This window comes from Siphateles boraxobius, unplaced genomic scaffold (genome assembly GCF_051911475.1).
Source record: "Siphateles boraxobius isolate OS27281-9 unplaced genomic scaffold, OSU_SipBor_1 7, whole genome shotgun sequence".
Lineage (NCBI taxonomy): Eukaryota > Metazoa > Chordata > Actinopteri > Cypriniformes > Leuciscidae > Siphateles > Siphateles boraxobius.
Window position 1 is genome coordinate 28,929,705 of NW_027509197.1, and position 14,697 is coordinate 28,944,401.

General features: G+C 44.2%; 1 protein-coding gene across 1 annotated transcript in view; it reads left to right on the top strand.

Moving 5' to 3' along the window:
• Positions 1-14,697, top strand: part of lrp1bb (low density lipoprotein receptor-related protein 1Bb) — a 393,159-nt gene that overhangs the window by 279,931 nt on the left and 98,531 nt on the right. Inside the window, exons 32-33 of the mRNA XM_077217131.1 lie at positions 823-972; positions 6,806-6,946. Coding sequence (XP_077073246.1) covers positions 823-972; positions 6,806-6,946 — 291 coding nt within the window. The remainder of the gene's footprint in view (positions 1-822; positions 973-6,805; positions 6,947-14,697) is intronic.

Consider the following 14,697-nt stretch of genomic DNA (forward strand, 5'->3'; position numbering starts at 1 on the left):
GTTTATCAGTTTATTATTTTGTTCACCTGTTGTAATTTAATTAGCTAATTTCCCTAGTGTATAAATACTTCCTGCTCGGTTCAGTTCAATGTCATCAACAATATTAGTTGTGTTTATGTTACCTGCTACCTTCTTGATTATTCGAGTTTCCTAATAAAGGACTATTTTGTGAGATTTCCTGTTTCAAGTCTCTTTGGATTCTAAGACTTGTGACAGATATGTTTCATATATATTACATTTCATTTCCACAGCCTCACAAAGCCAGAACTCTGAAAATCGAAAGATCAATTGCTTCTTGATTCCATCCATATATGTAAACATTTACACAGCTCCCATCCTCTAGCTTAAATATAGTTCCTCTGTACTTTTTTTATACCCCTGTGCCTGTACATTCATTGATAATCAAATCACATGCTCCTTTTGTTTTAGAGGCAGTCTTGAAAAAGATGTCTGAGAGTTTAAAGTCTTGTCTGTTGTTGTTGGGAGTATATCATGCACTAGCCCCTCTCTCAATCAAAGCTGTCCTGACACTCAATTGAAATATCCTTCACTTGTCACAATCAATTTTCCATCTCTGTCAAATGCTCACCGTTTCCACTTTTGAAACAGGTTTTAGACAGAGATTCATTTTAGTCAAGTGATTTAGTGTGTCTCAAAGAGGTCGCAACTATATTTCAAGCTGTAAAAATCTCACTTCTCACATTCACACAGATAAATATACAGGATATATAAGGTATATTTTAAAGTAATGATCTGAAACGGGATACATACCAGCACTCCATGCATACAACAGTTTCTAACTGACTTCTTGTTTTCCCTCAGGACTTTCGATTGACTTTCCAGCAGGGAAGATGTATTGGATCAGTTCTGCTAATGGGACTATCAACAGGTGCAATCTGGACGGCAGTGGCTTTGAGGTCATTGAAAGCATGAAGAGGGACTTAACTAAAGCTGCGGCTCTAGCAGTCATGGGTAAGTGATATAGCATCTAATTCCTTCTTCATTAGTCAGGCTTAGGTCAAAGGTTAACCACCATTAACCTTAAGAAAATTACCACTTACATGTTGATTTGATGGCATATGGCTGATATTTTATCTAAATTTGTTTTTCTAATTAAAGTTTGAGTTTGAGAATATTGAATGAAATTACTGGACTTTGTTGCTTTGGTAACAGCAAATTTATAAGAAAAAATAAGTGCAAGTTAAAAGTGGTCAAATAATGTGTAAATTAGTCTCACATGGCATGCCCTTAGACCATCTGTTTGGTTAGCAGCTGGCTGCTATTTATCACTTTTATCAGAAACTAAATTATGTTTTAAAAGGCACCCTGTTACAACAATGAGTTTTTCTGAAGAAAAACTGGTTACTGGATTTTGTCAAAGTTTGCAAAGACTTTGTCATTGGATCTTGAAAAGGTTTTGTTTTCTGTTTAAGGCACATAGTGGCAATTGGACTAGATACATGATTATAGATAATTGGACTAGATAAGACTTGTATATTCCCCTTATTCCATGTTTATTTTTCTGTACTTTATTTTATACATAAACAAGTAAACTTACATTTTCAGTCATTTTTGTTCTGCTTACATTGCTGGTCCAGTATTAAATGAGTCATGATTTACCATCCCTAAATGTCTGTGTAAAAGAACAAACTGTGGCTGGTAATGTTATATATTGGTCAGATGGTCTGTTTATGTCAAAATGTACAGTACTTGATCAGTATTAGTTATGATGATATATTAGACTTCTTCGATAATCAAGTCTACCACTGTGAGTCTACAGATAATTTGCTTCAGATTGGTAAAGACTGACAAAATAAAGGCATTTTGTCAAAAATAGATTTAACAATTTCTGTGTAGACCGAGGAAACCCATTATGGAATAAGAACAAAGACCAAATTTTGGTTCCCCGAGGAGCGTAAACATACATCTTAGAAAGTGGAGAGGTTTGATTGATTTAGCTTTATATAGACTAAGCTAATAAAGGCTGTCTTGGAAGATATCCATTTTAATCAATGCAATTTTTAATTTGCACACACTTTATGCCTACTGTATGACTCAAATTACAACTAAAAACATTGTCCAGAAGCTGTAATTCTAGGATTTATAAAAAAGTCAGTAATGCTTGCAGCATTGGAAGGGGAGAGAGTTGCATAACTTTAAAATGAAAGCAGTAAATACAGCAAAGCCTGTAATATTGCGCTTTTACTTTTTTTATATTGGACCATTTCTCTTTATCTTTGCCTAAATGTATTACACTCTCTTGTTTTAGATGTCATCTGACATGTTTTCTCACATTACTCTCTGTCTGTCTTTGTGGGTGGAAACTTACGGCTGTTAATTATTCATTAGCATGTATTTATTTCCCTAAACCCCCGTTTTAACTGATTACACTGTCTGCATGCTGCAAAGGTATTAATCTTTGGAAAACCTCTATAGTCACATTCTATTTTAGAGCAGCTATGATGAGCTGAAAAAACAAATGCAATTTGTAAGAAGTGGTGACACTCTTTTAATTAAACAAAGTTTGAGTCATTATTAAATTGGGAGCAGAATGCAGGCTGCCACAAAGACTAATGGTTTACTTTCAAAGAAGTAGCACTGTACAGCAAAACAGCAAAATGATGCATTCAGTAGCAGCTATCTATCACAATTAATAGGCCTTTGTTCCATTGAGGAAATGCTTTCCATTACTTCTGCAAAAACCTATGAGCCTGTTTGGTGGACAGTTATGTTCCTCGTTTATAGTATGACAAACTGCCAAAGATGTGTTTTTGGTATGCATGTTTTCTTTTGTGTCTGCTTGTGTTTGTACTGAACATGCTTGCTATGCCCTTTCTCGGAAGACTACATAGGATATGAGTCAAATAGTTCCAAGTGCAACAAATGAATACAGAAATGCAGTAGATGGTTGATTATTTTAGTAGAACGTTTTATACTGCATCACATTGCTGATATGATTTTCTTTAACATGCGGATTTAGTCCATACTGCCCATTTAGTGTGCTTGTGTATACATTATCATTCAAAAGTTTGGGGTCTGTATGATTATTTAATGTTTTTAAAGTCTCTTATGCTTACAAGGTATGCTTTTTTTTTCTCGTGATGGAAAGTTTTCAACTTTTAAGTCACATGATCCATCTGAAATCATCCTAATTTGTGATCAAGAAACAATTCTCATTCTCAGTGTTTAAAACAGTTGTGCTGCTTAATGTATTTTGTATAATGCTTTGATGGATACAAAGTTTAAAAGAACAGGATTTATTTGAAATAGATTTTTTGTAACAATGCAAACATATTTATTTTGATCAATTTGATGCTTCTTTGCTGAATAGAAGTATTTATTTCTATCAAAAAATAAATCTTACTGACCCCAACGTATATACACCGTATACAGTGGTATATATATATATATATATATATATATATATATATATATATATATATATATATATATATATACATATATACAGTATTCACCACATACCACCGGTATTATGGATCAATTCCACAATTTTTCGAGCTGTATCACACCTCTATAAAGGAAAAAGGAAAGACCATCTTAGAGCCTGAATGGCCAGGGGCCGATTACAAATGCATGCAGGTGGGTGGATGATCTCGCAGTCTCTTGAGTTGGTGTATAAGTGGGTGATGAGTGGAATTTCACTTAGAATTCCATGTTTCCCTCTTCCATGCTGAATATGAACCGATCAAACAATGGCATAAGATCATTTCCTTCTCTTAATGCATTGCAGATGTACAGTATATTTACCTTACCATGCTTATGCAGTTGATTATAAAGTATAGGCTAAAATATAAAGCAATCACATCCTCAATGTGAAAGGAAACAAGGCGAGGGGATGAAAGAGTCTCAGTATGAGTGATGTTATCTTTGTAATAAGTAAAGCAGACTGGGTTCTGCACGTATACTTATATGATAAGACAGCTATCCCTTCCAAGCACACAAAACACTGGTTTCCCTTCAAATACCGGCAGTTTGTGTTTTTATAATGCATACGCCACATTGCCATGCAGGTTACCCACAGAGATCTAAAAGAATGGTATATATTAATATGCAGCATGAGAATGTCATCAGAGAACAAAGAGTCAGATTCAGCATAAAGAGGAAAAATTTGGAATACATTACTTCCCCTTCAGCTCATATGCACTACAAGTCAAAAATGTGTGTAACAGCCACATATATATACTGTGTATATATATATATATATATATTTCTGTGTAAAGTTTTAGTTTTAAAGTCACTTGTGTAAAAATGGTGTAAAGTAAGGATCCTTCTAAAATAATGTCATAAATAGATTTTATTTACAAATTAACTGTTATTAACCGAATCAGATCAATATTTGGTGTGAACAGCCTTTGCGTTTAAAACAGCTTTTGTCTTGTACACTTGCGCATAGTTTTTCAGGTAGCTTTGCAGGCAGGTTTCTGACACAGATTACAGTTGTTTGCTCATTATCTCCTCAAAATTACAGGTAGACTGTTCACAGTTTTGAACATGAATGAAACAAACTTTTCCATTAGGCTGTATGATTTCCGTGTGATGATGGGGGATAAGATCTTCAGTCTCTATCGGCCCTATCTCCCTCCTAGCAAAAGCAACATAAATTAGGGCATTTGCCAAGGTTAACCTGTATAACATGCTATCAGTTGATGTCCCCGCAAATTTACTTTGGTCTTGCTATAACGGAAATGGTTTACGATTTCAGCCACCCGCAAGGTAAAATCAACCACCCTGCAGTAAGTGTTGAGGGACAGGCCTTATCATTACAGAGAGCTGTGCAGGGACATATACTCGGCAGAGACAGATGATCAGGAGATCAATACAAGCGGCGGCTGTTTGAAAGATGCGGCATCATTATTAAGCATCATTTATTAAAAAAAAATCCAATGGCCGCCTTGCATCAAAGTCACATCCGTTATTAGAGCGTGAAACAGTAATTGAAGAGCATGATGACTGAAGAAATGAAAGCAATTTCCCTGACAGGATTCAGTCTTGCCACCTCCTCCTGGTAGAATCTTTAATGGGATGTGACCACTCAGGCAAGTGCAAGCTGCTGTTTAGTGTGCTGTGTATCACCTTAAGACCTGTGCTGTTCTGTGATCAAACAGTTTAAATGGACATTACACCCAGAAGCAATCATTGATGTCTCTCACCCTGGACAGGTAAAGATTAATATTGACTGCAGAGATGACCAATGCAAGCAATCTTGAATGTCAAATACGCTGGCTGCTCAGGTTAGGATGTCATTTATATAAAGCTAGCCTCTCTACAAAAAGCAAATATCTTCTTGGAGACTCTCTGTGGCCTAAATGACACTATTATTTGTTTCTGGTTTATGGAGGAGACATGAATATCTTGTTGAAAAATGTTTGTGCTTGTACTCATTGCATACATATGAGAGTTGCATACATAAGAGTTTAATCGTGCAGTAGACAACTGATCTGTTCTAAAACCAAGTAAGCTGCCTATAGAGACAGCATTTTAGGACAAAATCTTTATACAAATTCATAGCTGCATACAAGTTTAGGGTCGGTAAGATTTTTTAAAATGTTTTTAAAAGGAGCCTCTAATGCCCTTCAAAGCTGCATTTATTTGATCAAAAATTTAAAAATAAAATGTAAAACTAATATTGTGAAATGGTATTACAATTTAAAATAACTGTTTTATACTTCAAAATTCAATATATTTCTGTGATGGCAAAGCTGAATTTTTAGCATTGTTTCTCCAGTTTTCAGTGTCACGTGATTCTTCATAAATCATTTTAATATGCTGATTTGGTAACATTTCTTATTATTATCAATGTGGAAAATGGTTGTGGTTTTTTGTGATACTTTTTTTCTCAAGATACTTTGATGAATTGAAATATATTAAAAAAAAATATTTGAAATACATTTTTATAATTAAACATTATAAATTGCTGTCAGTTTTGACCAATTTGACGCATCCTTGTTGAATAAAAGTATTATTTTCTTTAAAAATCTTACCCACCCAAAACATATTTTTAATGTAATCCTATATTAAAATTAGCAATTTTTCCATTATTGTTACTATTGTTAAATCTCAAAAATTTGTTGGAGAAGCTTTGAAAATCTGATCCAAAGTCACTGCAGTTTTATTGTAACAATCACACACTCTGTCTCTTGATGGGAACTGTGATTAACCTGATTTTGTTGATTCATTTTTCAAACTTTTCATTCGTTGTCATTCGGTTAATTTAATCCTTCTTTACAAAAAACAAATATGCGTTTGATTTTACGGTTGCACAGCTACGACTGTCTCCTGCTCTCCTGTATTCCTGCAGCAGACAGATATGGTCTAGGCTCGGAGCCAAGGACAATCTCTGAGGCCCTTTGTGGCACACTCAGCCTTACAGAGCGGAAACAACACGAGGGGCTTGCTAGCTGCAGCGCCACTGTGAGAATAGATGCACTCTGATGGCTTTGTGAATGAAGAGCCCTTGTCTTCAGCCAGGGCACGTAGCCAGGCTGCCCTGAGCTCTGCCTCATTTACTCACACTGGGACGGGAACATGCATAATGCTCAAGTCCTATCTCTTTACTTTTCTCATTCGTTAGCTCTATCTCTCTCTCTCTCCAACCACCTCACTCGCTGACCCGTACACTGTAGCGTAGCATAGTTTTGGCACCGAAAAAGAGCACAGCACACCACCGGATTATATGCGTGTGAATAAAAAGGACAAATAAATGATAATGGCATGTGCCTCCATTGGCAGTCAGACCTACTGGTTCTGTGACTTTGGGAAATAAACAATTAATCTGTTTTTCCAGGTGGCAGGCTGTGGTGGGCCGATGACGATCTGGCTCAGCTGGGGACAGTCGCCAAACGGGATGGACGTAACCCGGTGGTGCTGCGCAATAAGACCAGTGGAGTGGTACACATGAAGGTCTACGACAGAGATGGTCAAAAAGGTGTGCCGTGATACAGTCAATATTGCCTCAAAAATACTTTGACAAGTGACTGCCTTTGAAATGGCTAACTGAAGGGATTTTGCATTTCTTTCCAGTGTTGATGTGCTTTCCATATATTGTCACTTTTAGCCTAAAGGCTTCAGTTGATTCACAAACACGTACCATGATTTAGCTACTTGATAGTACATCCCCATTCTACAGAGCATTTGATTGGACTTTGGATCGTTGTAGTTTAATATGAGACATCAATGTTTTAAAAAAAAAAGTCACTCAGTTTTCCTGGGAGAGAAAAATTGCTCATTTTAAATGCATATATCTGTGAATTAAGTCTATGTTTAGGGCTACACAAGCAGTGATTAGCCTCAAAAATGAACAGACATAGACTAAAAGCCACAGAACACTTTTTATTTAACTTCATGGAGTCTTTAAGTAGCATATAAAAACATATGTACTGACATAAACAAGACCATTCATTTTGAGCATTATAGCATCTTGTTTAATTTATTTGTAAATTGCTAGCTCTAAATAAGTCAACTGTTTTCTGTTTGCTATCAGAGATATATCCTAAGCAGAGATATATTCAGATATTGGTTTTCCATTTTGTGAGTTATTCTGCAAATAATTCACACTAATGGCAGATCCATTAACGGCATTGCCGTGGATCCCACTAAACTGTCGACTTGAATAAGAAATGACCACTAAACGGGCTCAAATGTAAATCTATCCAGCCACCAAATTTCTCCGGCAGCAATTAGCCTCTCTATTCATAATGCAGAGCTGTCTTATAACTGTCGTAGATGTGCAAGCTGAGCTTTCTGTGAAAACTTGTGCCAATACACAGTGGTGCAGTTTCCCTCTCCTTCACTTTCAGTTATACAAGTAAGACGAGAGTAAGACTTTCGGGAAGAGTGTGAAGTCATCTTGACTTGACAGCAACACTACAGCCTTTCATCAAATGAGGAGAGATGTCCCAAATTACGACCAGACCAATGTGATGGAACTTGTTAATATATTGCATTTTGAAAATTTTGTGGAATAGATAATAGATTGCACAAAGTAAAATAAATTAAAGAGATCTCCGAATACCCAAAAAAGGGGTCTTAGCACAGCGTGCCCAAAGTCAATGGGAGGGGCTAATCTCCCCTGAGGGCCCCATGATTTCTAACCCCTCACTGCCTCAAGTAAAAAAAAAAAGAAAAGTTTAAAAATTATTATTTGGGAACTTAAGATATGATTTGAACAGGTTAACATATTAATTTGACATGATGGTTTCATGAGTTCCCTTTCGTTGTCACTCCGAGGTACGTCGGATGACGACGCATGGGGTTTCGCTTAGAACACCTATCGACTTCGAGTATTACAAAACGAGCCAATGGCAAAGAAATGCCATGGGTCTTCAGAATTTGCATAGCGTATCTCCGCCTTACCTCGCGGGTATAAAAGGAGGACGCCGGCAACATGCTGATATGTTTTCGCTTCGGAGCCAAGAGTACTTCTTCACTCCACAGCCATCTCTGACTTCGCTCTACGAGACAAGCTTCTCTCTCCGGTGTTGGTGTGACGGTGATCTGCAGCGAGCTCACAGTGCCTGCTGATCTGTGCAGTGACCTGCCAGTTTGTGTGTGTCTCCCTGTGCGCTTCAACATCGCGGAGTTTTTTCTCCTCTCATAAAAGAGCTCGCACGCGGCACGTCTTTTTAAAGACGGCTCGCCCGTGCATTTCTGGGTGCAGCGGACTGGTATCGGACTCTGATAGGCATGAGCGCTGCCACTGACCTTGCTCTCCGAGCGACCAAAGTGGCCGTACGCTCTCGGAGTCAGGTGATGTTCACCAGTCTGGGGCTGACCGGTCTGATGTGCACGATGTCGGGCGGACCCGTCTGCTCGACACCCCCATCTCCCAGGTCGGCCTCTTCGGCGGTGTGGTTGAGTGCTTCTGGCCAACAGTTCTCAACCGCCTGTGAGCAAATTGAGGTTATTCTGCCCGACGGGCCGCCGTCCGCTCAGATCCCTCAGTCTGCCCACCGCCGAAGGCGCCCTCCCACGGTTCCAACCCCGCCCGTTCACCCGGGCCTGGCTCTGGAAGACCGTAGGGGGGATGCCACAGCCCTCTCCAGCCCCGCCCCCCCGCTAAACGCCGGGTTAAGCGGCACTTTTGAGTTGGGCTGCTCAGAGATGAGATTCAGTTCTTTCCAGGAGTTGGTAGCAGGGCCACTCCTTTCCCCGGTAGAGGGCTGGGGAAGAATCCTTATTCAGAAAGAGCTGACTCTCTCGTCTCTGAGCATACAGAGTTCTCGAACGACACAGAGTGCCGCCCACAAGCCGTGCTCTCCTCGTCCCCCTCTGTCCCACAGGCGGTTGACACAGCGTGCCGTCCACGGACCGCTTCGCCACTGTCCCCCTTTGTCGCCAGACCCCTGACAGAGCAGGCCCCCGTGGAACACTGGTCCTTCCCTGGCCTCCTCTGTCAGGGTGCGGTTATGACCTTGCCCCCACACCGGGCCGCTATGCCGTCCACATCTGAAAAGCTCCCTTCACAGGCTGCCGTTCAAGATGCTCCTGGCCAAACGCATTTCTGGATGTGTGCGGCCACAGGATTGGTTTGCAGCGATCGACCTGAAGGACGCCTACTTTTATGTCTCCGTTCTCCTTCGACTCAGACCATACCTACGGTTTGCTGTCAGGGCGCGCGCATATCAGTACGCTGTTCTCCCATTCGGGTTAGCCCTGTCTCCTCGCGCCTACACAAGGTTGTTGAGGCAGCCCTTGTTCCTCCATGGGAACACGGGGTTCGCATCCTGAACTATCTCGGTGACTGGCTGTCTGAAGCTCACTCCTGAGACCAGGTTTGCGTTTACAGGGACCCAGTGCTCCGGCACCTAGCTCGTCTGGGCCTTCGGGTCAACTGGGAAAGGAGTAAACTTTGCCCCGTGCAGAGGAGCTCTTTTCTCGGTATGGACTTGGTCGCCTTCACCACTCAGCCATTGCTGACTTGCCTGAGACTATCAAGCGCAAGAGTGCGGTTCCACTGAAGTTTTTTCAGAGGCTCCTGGGGCATATGGCATCTGCAGCCGCGGTACGCCGCTCAGAGTGCTTCATATGAGACCGCTTCAGCTTTGGCTTCGCGACCGAGTCCCGAGGTGGGCATGGCAACACGGCACCCTCCGAGTACCAGTTACTCCGACCTGCTGTCAGTACTCACCCCGTGGTCGAACCTCAGTTTTCTCAGGTCCTAGTGCCCCTGGAACGAGCTTCCCGGCATGTTGTTGTCTCAACAGATACCTCCACGGGCTGGGGCGCCATGCGCAATGGATATGCTGTCTCACTCTCATGTTGAGCAGAAATGCTCATGAAAAATTCAGTGAGATTTATCACACTCAGGTGTTGAGCAGAAATGCTCCTGAAGTTCAGTGAATTTCTTCACACTTAGGTGTTGTGAAAGGTTGCTCCTGAAGCTCAGTGATTCTCGCATGTAGTGTTGAGCAGTATGGCATGTCTATTGCCTCGAGTTGCTGGCGTACTGCTAGCCATTTTCATTCCCGGAGTCCTGAACTGTGCAGCCGACGAGCTCTCACGGCTTCAGCCCCTCCCTGGAGAATGGCGACTCCATCCCCAGTCGGTTCAGCTGATTTGGGACCAGTTCGGGGACGCACAGATAGATCTGTTTGCCTCTCACGACTCAACCCATTGCGACCTGTATTATTCCCTGACCGAGGGCACGCTCGGCACGGATGCACTGGCGCACAGCTGGCCGCGGGGCCGCAAATATGCGTTCCCCCAGTGAGCCTTCTTGCGCAGGTTTTGCGCAAAGTCAAGGAGGACGAGGAGCAGGTCCTTCTGGTTGCGCCCTACTGGCCCACCCGGACCTGGTTCTCCGAACTCATAGTCCTCGCGACAGCACCTCCTTGACCCATTCCTCTGAGGAAGGACCTTCTTTCTCAGGGACGGGGCACCCTGTGGCACCCTCGTCCCGATCTTTGGAGCCTCCACGTGTGGCTTCTGGGCGGGACCAGGCAGGTTTGAGTACCCTACCACTTGCGGTGGTGGCTACTATCACTTCCGCTAGAGCGTCATCCTCGAGACACGTCTACGCGTTGAAGTGGAACCTCTTCGTCAGCTGGTGCTCTTTCTCGCTGAGAAGACCCCCGGAGATGCTCAGTCGGTGTTGTGCTTTCCTTCCTTCAAGAAGGGTTGGAGCGAAGGCTGTCTCCCTCCACCCTCAAAGTCTATGTTGCCGCTATTGCCGGCACTCCATGACTTGGTAGAAGGTAAATCCTCGGGGAAGCGCCAGGTGTACTAGGGAGGTGTAAACTGTAAAACCTAATAAAAGTGTGTGGGGTAGCCCAGCCAGCTGCCTCACAGATCTCCTGGAGGGGCACTCTCGAAAGGAGGGCCCTAGAGGAGGCCATGCCTCTAGTCGAATGAGCCCTAACGGCTAAAGGTGAAGGCAAGTTACGCACCTTGTAAGCCGAGGTAATAGCCTGAACAATCCAATTACTAATGGTTTGCTCTGATGCCGGGAGCCCCTTCTTAGGTGACCCAAAACACACCAATAATTGGTCCGACCTGCTCCAAGAAGAGGACCTCTCGAGGTACACGCTCAAAGCTCTGACGGGGCAGAGCAAATGAAGCTTCTCTTCTTCTGCCGACACATGAGGTGGAGAATGGAATGCCTGAAGGACCGTGGACCGAGCCGTACTCGTAGAAACCTTAGGCACGTAGCCCGGACTCGGGTGCAGAAAGGCCTTAACTCTGCCAGGGGCAAACTCCAAGCAAGCTGGAACCACTGCCAGGGCTTGGAGATCTCCCACCCTCTTAAGAGAGGTAATAGCTAAGAGAAATGCCAATTTCAGCGTAAGATCCCTAGGCGAAGCCGACTGAAGGGGTTCGAAGGGGGCCAGGGATAACCCTTCGAGAACCACCGCCAGGTCCCAGGCGGGAACCCTGGACCTGGTCGTCGGTCTCATCCTCCAAGTAACACGGAGAAAACGTATGACCAACTGGTGCCTCCCCAGAGGCCCATCACTTAATGGTGCGTGGAAAGCTGCAATAGCAGCCACGTACACTTTAAGCGTGGAAGGGGAGAGACCCGCAGAGAAACGATCTTGCAAAAACTCCAGAACTGAAGCCACCGGGCAGTTTATTGGATCTAACTCCTGTTCTCTACACCATGTGACGAACACATTCCACTTGAGGCCATATAATCTCCTAGTAGACGGAGCCCTAGAGCTAAGTATGGTTTCAACCACCACAGCTGATAGACCAGCATTTAGGTACTGAGCCCCCTCAGAGGGCCAGACCCACAGTTTCCACAGCTCTGGGTGAGGATGGAAGACTGCGCCCTCCACCTGAGACAACAGATCCCTCCTCAGAGGAATCTGCCATGGCGGAGCTATCAGGAGTGATATCATGTCTGAAAACCACACTCGGGTCGGCCACATTGGGGCAACCAGAAGTAGACTGATGCCCTCTTGACGGACCCTCTCCAGGACTTCCGGAAGCAGAACGATCGGGGGAAAAGCGTGCAGGCGACGCCTCGGCCAGGCCTGTACCATGGCATCCAACCCCAGCGGGGCTGGATGTGAGAGGGAGAACCAAAGTGGGCAGTGGGACGTCTCTCGAGACGCAAAAAGATCCACTTCCATTGGTCCAAACCTCTCCCATATCAATTTCATCACATCTGGATGAAGTCTCCATTCCCCGGGCCTCAGCCCCTGCCTCGACAGGATGTCTGCTCCCTGATTCTGAACCCCCGGAATATACATTGCTCTGATAGACAGTATTTTCCCCTGGGATCAAAGGATAATCTGATGCGCCAGTCTGCACAGAGGGTGCGATCTGAGTCCCCCTTGTCGGTTCAGATAAGCCACCACTGATGTATTGTCTGATCGTACTAAGACGTGGTAACCTCTGATGTCTGGTAGGAAGCTCCTCAAAGCCCTGAACACCGCCATCATCTCTAGACAGTTTATGTGCCAAGAATGATGATGGTCCTGCCACAGACCCCTGGCAAAGCGGCCGTCCATGACCGCGCCCCAGCCAGTGAGGGAGGCGTCTGTCGAAACGGATTTCCGGCGACATGATGCTCCCAACACTGGCCCTTGGGACAGGAACCAAGGTTTCTTCCATATTTGTAGAGAACGAAGGCATCTGCGCGTTACTCTGATCATACGAAACGGATTCCCCTTGGGAGAAAACCCCTTGGTTTTTAGCCACCACTGAAGGGGCCTCATATATAGAAGGCCCAAAGGTAAAATGTTGGATGCCGCTGCCATGAGGCCCAGCAATCTTTGAAATTGCTTCACAGTGATGGCCCGACCTAGCTTTACTCCTGAAACCATATTTAGGGTGGACTGGACATGTGCGGGAGACATGTGTGCCCGCATCGTAATCGAATTCCATACCACACCCAGAAACGTTGTTTCCTGGGCTGGTTCCAACACGCTCTTTTTCGTGTTGAGTCTCAACCCCAAATTCTGAATGTGGCCAAGGACGACATCTCGATGCCGAACCGCCATTTCCCGAGACTGAGCGAATATAAGCCAGTCGTCGATATAATTTAGTATACGAATGCCCTGGAGTCTGAGAGGAGCCAGAGCTGCATCCATACACTTCGTGAACGTGCGGGGAGAGAGTGCTAGGCCGAACGGAAGAACCCGATATTGATATGCTTCGCCCCCGAAAGCAAACCTTAGGTACCTCCTGTGACATGGAAGGATGGAGACATGAAGATAGGCGTCTTTTAGGTCTATTGTGACAAACCAGTCCTCGGACCTGATTTGGTTCACAATGATGGGTATAGTTAGCATCTTGAACCTGAACCTCCTCAGAGACTGATTCAAGTACCTCAAGTCCAAAATCGGCCTGAGCCCGCCATCCTTCTTTGGAACTATAAAGTATCGGCTGTAAAACCCTGACTCTGTCTGGTAGGGGAACACATTCTATGGCCCCTTTGACCAGCAGAGCCTGTACTTCTTGTTCCATAACCCGAGCCTGTTCTGGGACCACTGTAGTTGGTAACACCCCTGCAAACCTGGGAGGTTGGTGACCGAACTGCAGTCTGTACCCTTTTTCTATTATATTCAGGACCCATATTGAAATATTTGGAAGAAGGCGCCACCGCTCCACAAAATTTACTAAGGGAACCAGCCTCTCGAGGCTGGCCTCGGGTGTTTCTCGAGCACTGTTCTCGACCTTCTGAAGCAGCGAACTGGCAGGAAGCGGACGAGAATGATTTTTTGACCTTAGGTGGTGCTCTTTTGCAAGCTTTTGGCGCGAGCGCCATGGTGTGCGTTCGCTGGAATTTGATGCGAATCTTTGAGATTGTCGGCTTGGTACGCCTGCAAAATAGCCATCGAGTGCAGGGACGCACCAGCTCGACCAGCCGCCATATATGCCCTGCTCACCAATGCAGAGGTGTCGCTACATGGTTTGCTGGGCACCGCCGGGGCTTTAAACGAGGATGCCGCTTCGGGAGAAAGATAGCTCGCCAAGGCTTCCTCCACACGCGGCATCCTGCCATACCCCGCCTCTCTCGCACCCACAACGTTAGAATAATCACAGGATGTGCTGTGTGACATGCGAGATGAGTGGGGCTTTTCCCAGGATCTAACTATCTCTTTATGGAGATCTGGGAAAAAAGGCAAGCCCCGGCGCTGAGGTTGTAAACGGTGCTGCAGGAATCTGAGCACGAGATTCTTCCTGCTCATTTTGTGGCCAGCTTATGTTGAGTCTGGCCACAGCACGCGTTAC